The following is a 16,156-nucleotide window of genomic DNA, read 5'->3' on the forward strand; positions in this document are numbered from 1 at the left end:
TTTTTTGTATGTTGGTCTTAAGGGGGCATGTCAACCCATCCCATTACCACTTATTTCATGTATAGCGCCACCTAGTTAAAAATTAAAACGCAAAAAATGAGGTGTTTTCATCACAATATCTCTGGCTGACATGGTCAAAACTGCACAAAATTGAAAGTGTAGGATCATTATGACACCCTCCGAATGCATGCCAAGTTTTGTGAACTTTCGTTCATGGGGGGCCTTACAATAAAATAATTTATGTGTACATTTAGTGACCGTTACACCAACAATGATTCCGGGACACTGAAAGACCGGGTACCGCTAAACTTGGTGGGCATGTAACCCCACATGGATAGCATGGAACCATTGTTTTTCGTTTTGATCTGTAGCCCCGCTGTACTGGACCCCCAGAAAGGAGGGTAGGGCAGACACAGTTTTCTGTGAATATCTTGAGAACCGTAGGGCCTAGGATGACCAATTTTTTCTTGCCTCCAGGGGCTCCACCCATTCCATGTCCACACATGTGCATAAACAGATACACACGCACACACATACATTCACAGTAAGACATGAGTATGACACATACTCACACAGTAGACATATGTATGCATGCATGCACATGCACAAACACACATAACATGAGGCAAACACACAAGCACACACACACACACACACACACACACACACACACACATAAACATAAACATGTACACGCACACATGCACACAATTCAAGAATTTCTCAGAATTATGAACAGACAAGATAGGGGTGGGGTGGTATAAAATTTATTTTACATGTGAAATCTATGAACTAATCATGTTTTGGTACTTGTTGTCTAGCAGATACCAGTGAGAATTCAGTGTGGATAATGCAATTTAGTGAGACAGTTAGAATCATATAGGCCTTTCAGCGTGATTTATTTTTGTGGAAAAAATGTGCTGGACTGGGCGGCGGTCATATTTTGTACCGCTCTGCGGTACATCTAGTTATAGTTTGTTGTTTGTTGCGTATGGAAAGAAAATAAAGGTTTGTTTTGTTTTGAATGTGTCATGGAATGGAAAGTGAATGTCAGACTGTCAGTCATCTTTTTAAAGATGGGTAGGCCTTCAGCTGTGTTGTCATAGAGATGTGCTTTGACTCTGATAGGGTGAGTGTTATATGTCATTTTGTCTCTCGTATATGTCATTTTGTTTCTCTCTTTGCTCACATGGCACAGTCGACATTTTGGTCAAACCATTCAAATTAAAAATCTATTTGTGAATCTATTTGTTTTCATTGCATAGTTAGTTTTTGCTCTATCTCTAAATGTGGCAAATCAGCAGGCATACAAAAAAAAGTAATTTTACAACAAACCCCACCACCTTTTAATCAAAAACAATAAATCCCATACAATGTGTGGCTTTATCAAATAACTTTCCCAGCACTGTATACCCTCAGCATATGCAGGCTTAGAGTTCACACTGGGTGCAGGGCACCGTGGAGTTTATCACCAGCTCGCACCAGCCAATCCCCCTTTAGCCTCGCGCAGTGCTAATGCTCGCTGGCTAGGCCAGCAGGAGCCGGGTCGTACTTTATGGATGAGGCTGGAAATAGTTTTGTGGCGGATATGAAGTCCTTTCTTCCTAATTGGGATGCAGTGCTCGGGGGACGCTGATGCAGGGTCTTCTAGTAATAGGGATTTATTGGCAGAGGGCTATTTTCTGCCTGACTGCTCCTTAGTTAATGCCTGATACGGCCACACACTAGTAGATTTATAACGCATCCTGATCCCACCTCCCCCACCCCCCACTGCCAAATGCATTAGCACCAGCCAATCAACACGGCTCACCCTGCTGCCACCTCCAGAAGGCAGAGGAAGCGCAGACTGAAACATTTGCTCTGATGTCTGTGTCCCCAGAACCTGTTTAAATAGCAGGGGAAAGTGCAGTAAAACAGGTAGAAATGTGTTTATGTGGAAGACAGTGGAGATTGTGGTGGCCTGGGGAAACACTTAGCGATGAGTGTAGCAGCAGCAGCAGCAGTGCCAAGCACTGGGACACAACTGCCTGTGCTAGCGGGCTCTAAAATTGTAGTGGGGGAACTGTAGTGGGTTTGTGTGTGTGTGTGTGTGTGTGTGTGTGTGTGTGTGTGTGTGTCTGTTTGTGACTTTTTGTGCGTGTGAGACTTTGTGTTTGTATGTTTCTTTCCTATGTGTGTGTATATTTGTGTGTGTGTGTGTGTGTGTGTGTGTGTGTGTGTGTGTGTGTGTAAATGTAATGTAATAATATAATATATATTTGTGTGTGTGTGTGTGTGTGTAATTAATCCTGGTCTGCCTCTAACTCCATGTAGTAGATAGGGCCATGGGCCCATGGCTGCCTGGGTAAATCCCTGACTAATAGGCTGCGGCTCACAGCAGTAAATAAGACATGCTGCTTCCCTGGTTTAAATGGCAACTTTCTGTGCTCAACTCAGCTCTCGTAATGTGTGTGTGTGTGTGTGTGTGTGTGTGTGTGTGTGTGTGTGTGTGTGTGTGTGTGCGCGTGTGTGTGTGCGCGCCTGCTCGTGTTCATGTGTCTGTGTGTGTGAGAGAAAGAGAGAGACTGATTTCCATTTTTGTGTGTGTCTTTATGTTTACATTATTATTATTATTATGTAATTGCCTAGAAATAGCTTCCATGCTTAGCCTGCATGTGGACACACACACACACACACACACACACACACACACACACACAGACCTATAAGGAGCACATAGTGGGCCAGATGTGCTAACGCTTTTGCGCCCACTTCAGGCGTATTTGTTTTGCAATGTGCGCGTAAAATCATGGCGAGGTATGTACAAACAGGTCACACTGAGGTAAAAGCGTAAACTGCCTGTCGCGGGAGCTGAAAATGGCAAATTGCGCCTTTCCGTGTCATGCATATGCATTCATGGGAGGGTCAAGGGGAAAGTGGGAGTTTGCCGTAAAGAGATGGGAGGGGAAGTGTAAAGAGCGCCTAATTATGTATTCCGAGGTATGTACAAAAACTGCATGTGAAAGCGCACGTCTATTCTGCGCCTAAATATCTCCGCCTTGTAAAAGCAGGTATTGATCCAAATTGTGGTTAAATGTGTCAATAAGAGAACCTTTCAAAGACAACAGAATCACTATTTAGAGCACCAGTTTTGCATCTTTGTACTATATCAAAAGCAACCTTAACTTTCGTTGTCCTTTCGAATGTCTTACTTTCACTTTCACGTCATCCACTTAAACTTACTTGCTAGATTTGACCAATCTTCCATAACCTACCTGCACAAGTAGTTTGAGTAGAACTGCTGATCTTCATTATCTCCCTGCTTGTTGACATCTTATCATGCATTGTATTATTTCATGATCGCTAAACGTTTGATTCTTTTGAATGTTGTCTTCTGTTAACTTCATTCAATTGCTTGTATGTGGGCTATGACTTCAGCTGTGGACGTTTGTAAATTGTGGTAGGGGGTAGAGAATGGTAGCCTGGGTTTCCCCATGCTGTCTTACGCGCGCAATTGTATTGGCACTGCTAGGCAGCCTGGATTCCATGGACCTGATTTTCACCTCAACGAAGGATTTTCACCTCAATCACAGAACGGAGGGGGGACAGCAAGATGATGACGACACAACGAAGCAGTTATGAGCAACCTGTGTAAGTTATGAGCTACGTACAGACGCATTTGATAGACATTCGTAGCGCCCAATAAACGCCTCTGGGTATTCGTAAACTATGTCTCAAATGCAAGAAAATTAATGTGTAGTTCCAGGCTAGGAGAAAGGAGCAGATTACCCGATGAAGTGAAAGTTTGATAAATACCACGTATTACAGCGTTCGCTATCTGTGGTTTGTCAATGGCGCTGAGAACGCTCCGTTCGCAAATGTACGTATATCTGGCCCAGTGTGTTCAGTCCCTCCCTGTAATGGCCTACCTACTGTGTGAGTGTGTGTCATAGCTGAGCAGAAACGGTCGCCTGCAGAGCGACATCACCTTTATCATCTCTACCAGACGCCTCACTCCTCCCATGGGCCCTGACCTCACAGCTAAAGATACGGCTGTCTTACTAACTCATTATAAAGCACACACACACACACACACGCATAGAAAACACACACACACACACACACACACACACACACACGTATATACATATACACACACACACACGCACACACACAAACAAGCACATGCACACACTCTCACACTCACACACTCATGAACATGTGCTCATGTTCAAACTGCCTCCTGGGTGAGCTTGTACGGTAGCTCAGAAGCAACAGTGGTCTGCAGATTTCCGTCACCTTTATTCTAGTAAACTCCAACTCCGGCAGATGTCTCTACTCTCTGGGCCAGGAGTCTTACATAGTACATCATATGGACATGTCACATATGGCTACCCACCGTGCATCTCACTCAGGCATATCCAACTTAATATTGGCTTCAGGCTTCATGCTTTTTTGTGGTATAGTCGAGCAGCTGAACTTGAAACATCACAGTTTACTACCAACTTGTATTCCCTAACAATTTTCAATCTTAATATTTGTTTTGACTGAAAACTGAGTCTGCTAATAACAATTTATTTATAAAAACATGTATTTATAAACAGTCAGCATGGAGAATAGCTGATGACACCACTGTCCACCATGAACCAATAAAGAGATTGCGCGTATATTGGCATCCTGGAAATCGATTCATGATATCATATACATGATATACATAGATTTTTTCTAAAATTCTTCCGGACATCTAATTGCTTCTATTTTAGGAAATGTTTATTTGTGTGGGATAGTATTTGTTTGCAATTTAGTGTATCCTCTAAACAAGATTGGAGAGCTACAGTAGATATTTGTTTGTTTGTTTGTGATTTTATGATATCCATGTTTGATTGTTTGCATGTGCTTTTTTTTCTAAAATTCTTCCGACATCTAATTGCTTCTATTTTAGGAAATGTTTATTTGTGTGGGATAGTATTTGTTTGCAATTTAGTGTATCCTCTAAACAAGATTGGAGAGCTACAGTAGATATTTGTTTGTTTGTTTGTGATTTTATGATATCCATGTTTGATTGTTTGCATGTGCTTTTGTGTGTGTGTGTGTGTGTGTGTGTGTGTGTGTGTGTGTGTGTGTGTGTATTCAGTGAGCCTTTACTCAATCAACAATTAGCTTGGCAGTGACTCCTATCAGCTAATTCTGTTTAGCATGCTAGCGAGACATGTATTTATAAAAAACATGTATTTATAAACAGTCAGCATGGAGAATAGCTGATGACACCATTGTCCACCATGAACCAATAAAGAGATTGCGCGTATATTGGCATCCTGGAAATCGATTCATGATATCTTGTGCATGTAGCCTATAATTTCCCATCACTGCAGTTCTAATGAAATCAGCACCTTCTCCATCCTCCAGCAGGGATGATGAAATGCATGGCAGTCATACCCTCATTCCCAACATTCCGAAACATTGGTGTTGAATACCGGACATGACCTCCCCTTTAGATGCATGTGGTCTGATAGCTTGTCTCTATAATAGGGAATTGTTCATCTGAGAAAGATTGCGGTGGGAGGGGGTGCTTGCCGCTGATGTAACACCTTTAAGCATGGCCACTAATGTCCGCCTTGACCTTATTCAAATATGATTTGCGCCCTGAAATGATACTTCATCAAGGTAATGTGTTTTGGCATTGACGCCGTGTCTACCCCCACCCCCCTCCCCCATTCCTTCATTAGACAGCTGACTGATAACTCACACTGTGGTTTGTTATCCAGACATCACTGTCGCTAGGCTCTGCTGATTGGATGTCGCCATGGAAATAATAAAACGAAGAGTGCTAATTTCCTGTCAGGGGCTTGCTTCATTTTTGTCCTTTTATTTTATTTTTTTCTAATATTCTTCCGGACATCTAATTGCTTCTATTTTAGGAAATGTTTATTTGTGTGGGATAGTATTTGTTTGCAATTTAGTGTATCCTCTAAACAAGATTGGATAGCTTGTTTGTTTGTGATTTTATGATATCCATGTTTGATTGTTTGCATGTGCTTTTGTGTGTGTGTGTGTGTGTGTGTGTGTGTGTGTGTGTGTATTCAGTGAGCCTTTCCTCAATCAACAATTAGCTTGGCAGTGACTCCTATCAGCTAATTCTGTTTAGCATGCTAGCGAGCACATCCGCTGTCTAATTGAATCAGTGACAAGGAGTTGCTGCTGTAATTGTGTCGCTATCGAACATGACTAGAATACCAGATTTGGGTGCTTCTAAGTTAATTTAAGATCACAGCCCTAATGAACTAGTCATAGCTTTCCTCATTACTGAAATGGGAAGGCTGATGGTTCAATTAAATGTTTTTTTCTTTTTCTTTTGTTTTCCGAGAGAAAGACCCCTTCAATTAGCCTATGTTTAAGCAGGTAACAGTCTACTTCTGACCAATGACACCAACTTTAGACTGTGGGTGTCAACTTTTCTTAAACTAATTGGTCCAAAAGTACTCTGATGCCTCATTATTTATGTAATATATGTACAAATTTGGCGGCATAAATGTAACCTCTCAGAGCATTAAAATGCAAGACCATTAAAAACAAATATTCTGCTATTTTTCAATCTATTTTTTCCATTCATTTAATAGTCTTAGTTCACAGGCAAATGAGCCCTAGTGGAGCAGTGAAGGCATCCAAGCAGATCCACTGAAAGAGGTCAGATGAGAGGAACAGTAGACTCGTTTTTGCACCGTTTTTCATTACGCCGAGTTAAATGAGATGCTGATGGCAAACTGCAGTGCTGCCATATTTACCTTGGGTAATTGATGTTGTGGAAAGTTTTTGAAAGTCGTCTGCCTGAGTGTTTGGATATTTCTTTTTTTCTTTTTCAAACATGTTTGTAATTGACGTGTTTAATGAGGGGATAATATTTGCTGTGTCAGCCTTGCAAATGAGCACTTTGTCTCCCGGTGGTGATGGAGCACCTGTCTATCTGAGCAGTGCTTCTGATGCTTGTCTGTCAGTCTCTGCCTCAGCCAACATTGTTCACCAGCGCTAGATGCTTCCATGGCCTCTGCACTGCTCAACAGCTAAATAGGGATAGACTGATGGTTCATAGCATATGCCATTAGAGCATAGCCAACACTCTAGATTATTACTTTTAGTGACAGTTTGTATTTTTGCATTTATTGTAGCTGTACTTTTTTTTTTTTTTTTTTTTTAAAAAATGCCTGACTTTGGTACCAACTCTACTTGAGTATAGTCCCAGACTCTAGAGGGTTAAAGATAAGGAAGCTCTGGCAGTGTAAAGGTCATTGGCATTTCTGTATGCCAGTCTGAATAGTTACAGACTGTGGCAGTGTGAAAGGTCACTGGCGTTTGCGAATCCCAACAGAGAAAGCCATGACTCTCAGATGGGACTGACTTGGAGATGGGACCGCATAGCGTCAAGAATTTACACTCTGAAAAATGCTAAAATTCCTATATTGGTCAGTCAGCCATATTAGTTGGAAATATGCAGCCAGAATCTGCGCTCCAAGTGCTTTGTGGAGTAAGAGAATACCCACAGCCAGGCTACGACAACACAGAATTGACCATACAGTATGTGATTTAAAATCTCAGCTATGTTATCCTGGAACCATATTAAACACTCTCTGTATGTTAACCCTACCCCCCCCCCCCCTTTAATTTTTTTTTTTTTTTATCAATGACCTATTTTGTTGTTAATACTCATAACAAAGCAGTCAGCCATGTTTGCCACCTGATGAGTCATAAAGCCTACTTGAGATTAACCTTCATAATATGAGCTGCCATTTGGATATGGAGATGGTCTCCAGATCATAGCACGTGCTTTTGTTAGCCATTATAAAGTAATAGGCAATTGAGAGTGATCTCTAGTTAAGGCGACGATGGTGTGATCATGGTCTCTGAGTGGCCGGCTATCGGAGGCTACTGTGCTATCTAGCTGGCTGTCTGGTTGGTTGGCTGAGTTTTATGTGGGATTAATTTGAGGTAATGATGCGATAATGCCTGCTCGGCCTCAGAGGAGAGAGTGCCTGTTAATAGCCTCATTTAAAATCGAATTCCAGCCCTCGCTCAGACAGGAATGAGGTCATTGCTCACGAGAATCTTGCCTATCGGAAGAGGGTTGAGATGAAGGGGTGTGGTGGGGTGGGGGGCAGCTAGGAGATGGGGTGGGGGGTGGAATGGCAGCCATTGATTGTGAAATGGATTGTTGTTCTGCTTTACAGATGTGTGCTTTTGGTCAGTAATACTGTATGTGTAAGCTTTTGCTTAGTCATGGCAGCTATTCCGCTTCTCTCTCTCTCTCCTGCATATAGCGACAGTCAGCTGTGTCTGACGAGGTGGGTGGTTTTATGCGTGTGTCTGTGACTTTATTTGGATTGTACGTTTGGGAAATAAATGTTGTGAGAAGGTTTAGTATGCCCAAAATATTAGTATGCGGAGACTTGAGTATACTTAACTATCCAAATAAACAGTTGGACATAGGCTTTACCTTTTACCATAACTATATCCAGTTCCTACTTATTCACATAAGTGTAGTCAGTAGGCTTGCATCTCATAGCACTGCATCTATCTTTCACTGGGTCAGTTCGATCCATCTTGCCTCTTCCTCATTGCCTTTGCAAGCCACCACCCCTACACCATGTGACAGTCACATGATCAGTCGCTGTCCAGTGTGAACGAGGCTGGGCGATACTGCAAGGTTGCTGATAGGTTGATAGTTGAATGGAGTGAAATAAGGAAGAGGAAAAGGAGGAAGAGGAGGAGGAGGAGGATTTATGTGTGGCTCTCCCGGAAGCCGAGCGGGATAAATCAGTCAAGGCAAGGCTTTGGTTCATCACCATCCGTCTGCAGGGCCGCTTGCATCTGCTGCTGCCTCCTCCGGCTCCTGGCCCCCATGATTGATGTTGTTTTTCCGCCTGAACCTTTTCCTCAGTCACCGAGTCGAGTCATCCGCGTGAGCATCCCAGCCTTTGTTTCCTTTCCCCCGGATGCCCTCGTCGTCTCCATGTCGTTTATGCACAGCCTGATTTATTTGTTTTCTTTCTTTTAAAAGAAATACTTTGTTTTCTCTTCTATTTCTTTTCTTCTTCCTCTTCTCACGGGTGTTTCCACTAAAGAGATGCTCTCAGAGGGTCTCTCAGTCTTACGTGTGTTAAAATGCACACCTGTGCATCATCAGGCCTGAGACAGGCGGGTCGGCGATATTTATTCCACTCAAGTTCATTTGAAACGAATTATGGGATTTTTAATAACTTGTGCGAATCAGTCACTGCTAATTTCTCAGGCGAAAAACACAAGAGGTGCCTCAGAGCCGAGAGTTAAGATGAAGGCTGACGGATCTTTCCGGAGGGTGGAGAGGAAGCGTGACTGTCGGGTGCCACCTGAAATGTGTATCTAATCGTTTCTCTCTCTCCGTCTTCCTTTCTAACTATCATTCTCACTCTCACTCTCCTCCTCAGTTCTTTCCTTATCTGTTTTTCTCTCTCTCACACACAAACACACTCACAGGTGATTGAGGAAAGGGACCCCTTAGGCACACATTCACACATTCACACAAAAACAGAGAGAGAGAGAGAGAGAGAGAAAAGAGAGGACACAGAAAGTGTCTCTTTCTGTCTAGAAACCTACCATTTTTCTTTCAAAAGTTTCTGAAACAATTTGAGAAAGGTATGAAAAAGCTATTACAGAGCTTCCCAGTCAACAGATTTTTAGAATCACAAGGTTTATTACATTTCTCTCCATCTTGAGTGCACTGACTAGTGAATAGACAAGCCTTTCATTATATTGGAGATTGAATAGAGAGCCTCAGAAGATCTGAGCTAAAGTCAGTGTCGGTAGGCGTTGATTGTTTTGTCAGTGAGGTCCTACAGACGGTGGCCTTCACAGTACTGTCATACAGATGGGTATGTGGGTTTGGGGGGGGCATGTGCATTAGTGGTGGTAATGATGGTGGCAGATGCAGCAGTGGGTGTGTATTATCCATTTCATTTTCAGTGTATGTCTTTTCCGTGTGTGTGTCTATATGTGTGAGCAGCCCCAAAACACAGTGTGTGTGTGTGTGTGTGTGTGTGTGTGTGTGTGTGTGTGTGTGTGTGTGTGTGTTTTGTGTGTCTGTGTGTGTGTATGTGTGTTGTGTGTTTAATTGGGTCAGAAAATGCTCTGAATCTCTTTGATTCTCTTCCAGACAAAACAGTAATTAACTTCTAATTAAAGCTGTTGCCTCGGCTACTGTTGTCCGTTGTTTTTGGTAAATGTAATAATGGGACGCCCAGCTGGTGGTATTGACTTACTGTAAGGCTAATGAATCACCTGCATCGATGAACTGCAGTCCTGAGAAAATGATTGACCTAATATTTAGACAGTATGAAAAAGGAGAGATAGTTAGAGAGAGAGAGAGAGAGAGAGAGATGGTATGTGAAAAAACTATGCTGGACATATTCACTGTTCATATTAGATAGTCCTTGTTGCAAATGATATCAATTTGTATTCACTCTTAAGGGCAATGTAGGGACCGCTTTAAAAGTACACTGTTCTCCCAACAGTTGCTCAGGCAGTGCTTTCAAACGTATTCCATTAAAATGGTGAATAATTAACTACAGCACAAATATTGATTGATGTTGTTTTTTAATGGTAACGTTAATAGTTTGTCAAGGTAATACTTTTTAAACTCCTGAATGAAGGGAATGCTCCATGTGAAGCTTAATTCAATATTTAACATGAATAAATCATTGTCTTAAATCATGTCTTAATAAAAGTCTCTACTAAAGTTTCATTAGCACTGAAGTAACACAGACCTAATACATAACAGTTAATTAAAGACTTTAAAATGGAACCATTGCCTGTCTGTCAATGTGATTTCCCATATTCCCTTGTACATGTAATCCAGTTTGATGATGTGCATCTGGAAGCTACAGTATAAGATGTGGGGAGTTGGTAGTGTAGTGGCTAGGGAGCTGGGCTAGCGCGCAGTAGCCTGAAAGGTTGTAGGTTAAATTCCCAGCTTCCACCGTTGTGCCCTTGATCATGACATTTAACCCTAAGTTGCTCTGGGGAGAATGGAACCTTATAATAAAATTGTCATGTGTTAGTCTGCAAAATTAATAAATGTGTATTGTGGCTCTGTAGTGCCTATGAATATGTACAAACATACAGTCATACAAATCAAGGCCCGAGTCTGAATATCTGATACGACACTCTTCCCCCGGTCAGGAAGTCGCTTGCACGCCACTTTGTTGTGATTGAGCGTTTGTTATTAGGACTGGCTTTAAATAGCATCATGTGCCAAGCCAATCAAGCCCGCAGACAGGCGCCATGACAACGGCTGTCCCCTCACATTAGGTGGTGCCTGTTCGCCGTGTGGGCACGTCAGTCCCAGGGTTGTTACAGGTCGGCGTTTGATTGGCTGGTGGTTCATCGTGCGCTAAGGGTGTTGCCAGTGTCTCTGCGTGCGGCCTGTTAAAAATCCCCCCACCTCAGGAACACACAGATCCATCACACTGTCTGTCAATGCTCATCAGCATATCAGCATCTGCACATGAGAGAAAGAGAGAGGGAGAAAGAGAGAGAGGAGGAAAGTGGGAGTGAGATAAAAAGGTGAGGAAAGAGGGTGAGGGAGACTGGATGAGAGAGGAGTAAGATGTAGAAAGAGGGAGAAAGATAAAAAAGGTGGCATAGAGGAAGAGGAAGAAGGAAAAAGAGGAGCAGAAGAGATTTGGACAGCTGGAGAGAGAAAGAGAGAAGGGAGATAGAGAGGTGTCTTCAGTAGTTGCAAGATGATGTGGCAGCTTTCATGTTTCTCATTTCATGTGCCTCTTGTTTTTTTCCCCCCGTCCCCAAACTCTCACTCCTTTTTTCTCCCTCTCTTCCATCTCCTGCTGCTGGAATTCAGAAGGCATGAAAGACGAGGATAATCAAATGAGAGCTCAGTTTAAATTTGTCATCCACTGTGACTATTTCAGACATCCTCAGTGCGTCAGGTGTGTGTGTGTCAGGTGTGTGTGAGTGTGAGTGTGTGGGTGGATGTGTGCGTGTAGGTGTGCTCGTATTATATGTAGATAAATGATTTTCTACACACACACACACACACACACACCTCCTTATTTACATTTGCTTGCTGAGGTTTCTTTTCCAGCCAGTAAGTACGAAAATATCCGTCTGTACTATGTGGTTTACTGGGCGCTTTTGGCGTGTTTGTGTGTGTGTGTGTGTGTGTGTGTGTGATTGCATCTGTCGCTTTCCAACCCGGCCGTCCTCTTCCCTGTCCTAGATCTGTCAGATTATCCGTGCAGTTGTACACGTTTCTGATTCAGCACGGGAGAGAAGGCCCATCTGACAGGCTAGCTCTTTTTTAAGGCTTTAGTGTCCACACACACACACACACACACACACACACACACACACACACACACACATTCCACGCTTTACATGGCCCCTGCCCATTAACAGCCCATTATGATTGTCGTTTCATTTTGAAGCAATCACTCACACTTTTATGTGTGTGTGTGTGTGTGTGTGTGTGTGTGTGTGTGTGTGTGTATGTGTATGTGTGTGGTGAATGCGGGGTGGATCGGCAGGCTTTTAATTAATGAAAAGCGTGATGCTTATCTTATCGGCGGATCATTCTCATCTCTCTTATCGGCTTGGTCAGGAACGATCCTCGGGAGAGACGGGACCTGTGCTAACACCCCAACGATCTTATCACCCCCTATTTGATTCAAGAAGAGTGTGTGTGTGTGTGTGTGTTTGTGTGTGTGTGCATCTGCGAAGTGCTCTCTCGCTCTTTTGTCGGCTTCTAAGGGCTTTAGAAAGGGACGCCTCAATCTGTGTGCTTTGTGTGGCCCGCCGATTTTCTCTATCTTAGCAGCACTTATCGCCGCCTCCGATAACAAACATTCATTTAGCACCTTTATTTATCTAAGGCTGCAGACGGAACAATGGAATAAAAAAGCTGTACTAGTCTGAACCACTGAGTGCTTTGGGTGCCCCTGAGGAGCTAGGTGGCCCTTCAGGAAATCACACACAATTTGGTCTGTGGTCTGTGTTTGTGCAGTAGGGTCACTGAAAGGGATTATTTTTCTATAGGGTGTTGGTTTATCAAGGTGTCATGACTTATGGGTGTCCACATCTTCTGTGATGTATTTGTTTTTAATTACGTAAAAAGCTGATGATCTGAAAGTGTGTGTTTGATTGAACGTCTTTAGATGAACTTTCATTGTAAGCTGCAGCTTTGGCAAGCGTAGCCACACTGCAGAATACTCACTCCTGCATTACACCATTATATTCAGTACAGCACACATGGTCTAATAGTGTTAAAGTGGGGAAATGAACAGAGAGAGAGAGAGAGGAGGGGGGGGGGGGGGGGGAGAAAAAGTCAAACCCTAGTAAAACCCAAAAATCAATCGCTCATCCAAACCCAATTTCAGGCTGGCTTTCCGTAGTCCTTCCTCTGTGGTCATGGGCGGGTGCAAACAAATTATATTTCTGAGAATCAGATACAGTGTAGTGTACAAGAAGAATTACAGGTGGTGTGGGGGAGGGGGAAGCCTGCAGATCCATACTGTTGCTGCTTCTCCACCTCCAGGCTCACAGAACAATGCTCTCTGTGGCTGTAATGCAATAAAGGCAAAAAGCATTTGCCTCGTAATGATATAAGAAAACACATTTATTTTCCTCAGCTCATTCTCCTCTCCTCTCCCACCATGCGCCCCTCCTCTTCTCTCCTCCTCTACTTTACCTTCCCTCTCCTCTCCTTTCCTCTCCTCACCCCTCCCCTCTCCTCCTTTACCCTCCTTGTTCATCTTCTCCTTCTTCCTCTCCTCTTCTCCCCTCCTTTTTCCTCCTATCACAGCGCAGTAGGAGAGTGTGGGATGTTGGTTTCTCACTGGTCTCATTATGTCTATCCATCTGTCATTCATCCTCTTGAATCTTTCTTTCTCTGTTATTCCTTTTTATTTAGTAAAAAACACTTACCTGGCAAGGCAACTGTGAGAAATTGTCAACTTCATGCAGCAGCCATAAAAGGAAGATTCCCCGCCATTGATTTTGTTATAGTTCCCTGCGCAACGACATGAAAACCCTGTTGAACACTGCAATGAGCATGTCTATGGGGTGATGTAGTTGCAACTCTCAAATACTTGTTGCATTGTTTTCAAAGTTCTTGATTAGTCAACTGTGGTGGGACCTTTGATGAGCAGGCTTGCTTTTGTTTGTTGAAAGTGGCAGATCTTTGTTTCTGAGTCAGATTGATTGAAATGTGTATGAGACCAGCAATTTTGAAAGTGTGGGTATTGGCGTTCTTTTTGAAACATGGAGTTCCATTTTCTCTAACTCTCTCTCTCTCTCTCCCTTTCTTTCTCTGTGTGATTGCAGGGAGTTTGGCTGGCGAGACCCAGAGCTGCCTGAGGTCATTCAGATGCTCCAGCACCAATTCCCATCGGTCCAGTCCAACGCTGCAGCCTACCTGCAGCACCTGTGCTTTGGAGACAACAAGATCAAAGCAGAGGTACAGTAAACTTCCTCCGGACTTTCTTCTACTGTAGCTACCCTCTGCTCCCGCGCACACACAGCAGAAGCTATAGCCTTAGCGTGATTTCCAAACTATTAGCAGCAGTTTATACATTGATTTTGCAAAATTTCTTCAGCTATGAGGTTAATACGCTGAGGCAGTTAATATGGTATTACAGTAATATGTTTTTGTTTTTTTTTTAACTTGCATAAAACACGATCCTGCAGTACACAATGTGGCTGGAATATACAGGAAATTACTGTAGCCAAGCTAATCCTTCTGAGACAAAGCTAATGAGGCTCACCAAAGTCTGGACTTCACCAGAATGACAGTGGCATGAAGCATTGTGAGCGACTCTGATGAAGATGAAGCGTCTTTTTGGCTGCACCGAAATGAAAATAAGGCACATCCAAAATGTGTGCTCCGGTGATTCCTCCCTCTATTCGCGTTGTGAGAGACCCTCAGAGGTAGATGCCAGGGAATATCTCACCACACTCACTCTACTATTATGCAGCATTATGGCCTTGTCAGTTCCTGTTGCGTTCTGCTCTGTTGCTGTGGAAACAATGGGCTGTGCTTATTTACCAAAAGAAGTGTTCTAATGTGTGCTACTCCGTTTTATTATTATTTTTATATTGTTTTTTTTAATGGAATTAGTCTCTGTAGTACCCACAGTCAACAGATAATTCACCCCTTTATTGGAATGCTATGCTGTGTAGCTGAACCTTGATTTCCCCACAGTGAATTTGCTGAATATAAAGTGGGCCTGTGTAGCTCTGGTAATTATCAGCTAATAGCGCAGCCGCACAATAAGAAGAAAGCAAAGCGCCATATTGACAAGCGCAGGAGACTCAGCGGACTGCCAATTGTCTCCCCCTAGGCTTAAGAGGATGGCGCTATGAGGAAATTAAATTTAGAGGATGCATCTGTGCCAACGAAACCGCATCTCACAACTCAAGCTCGGGCAGTGGTGGTGGCGGTGGTGATGGTGGCACACCAACGTATTGTAACAGACTGAAAAGAAAAGCAGAGGAGATTGTAATTAGTTTGGCTCACGCATGCACAAGCACTTAAAAGTCAAAGTAAAGCATTCTTCACAATGGACCCCAATGAATTTAAGCACATTTTTCCCCCTTTCGGTTTGTTTAGAGATCCTAGAGTCTTTTCGTTATCGATCTTTGTGTCTGCACATGATTTAAAGTGCAAGTCAGTCAGTGGGTCCTGTATGAGGGATACAGTATTTGCCTTTTTCCACTGAAGGAACCAAGATTGCATCTGCTATACAACATCCAACACACAGTATACTGTAGTTTAACATAGCTACATTCACAATCACGCCTTCATTCCTCTGTTTCCCAAACCATGATCAGGGAGCACTTCACCAGTCCACCAAAATGACCCAGACGCAAATAGCCAGAGAACATGTGACGCTGGGATAGGTCATCATTGCTGTCCTACTAGTTTTGGTGAAAGTGTGTATGCATTCGCCATCTTCTGCTTACAATGCATCCTTTCAGCAGGGCGAAATGGAAACGTGTTGAGTTTCATCCTTCCCTAAACGCACCCAGCATGGTTTCCCCAGAGCAACCAGAGATAGCCAGCTGCTGCGTGAGATGAGGATCCGCTCAGAGCTCTTTGTTCGGCTCTTACCGCCCAGCGACTTCGTTACTTAGGGCC

At 43.2% G+C, this 16,156-nt stretch overlaps 1 protein-coding gene across 5 annotated transcripts in view; it reads left to right on the forward strand.

Annotated features, from left to right (window-relative positions):
• ctnnd2a (catenin (cadherin-associated protein), delta 2a) overlaps positions 1 to 16,156 on the forward strand; it is a 287,423-nt gene that overhangs the window by 177,313 nt on the left and 93,954 nt on the right. For all 5 annotated transcript variants that reach the window (XM_048266125.1, XM_048266123.1, XM_048266126.1 and 2 more), the window contains one exon: positions 14,344 to 14,476. In XM_048266125.1, coding sequence (XP_048122082.1) covers positions 14,344 to 14,476 — 133 coding nt within the window. The remainder of the gene's footprint in view (positions 1 to 14,343; positions 14,477 to 16,156) is intronic.

This window comes from Alosa alosa, chromosome 16, assembly GCF_017589495.1.
Source record: "Alosa alosa isolate M-15738 ecotype Scorff River chromosome 16, AALO_Geno_1.1, whole genome shotgun sequence".
NCBI classification, from domain to species: domain Eukaryota; kingdom Metazoa; phylum Chordata; class Actinopteri; order Clupeiformes; family Clupeidae; genus Alosa; species Alosa alosa.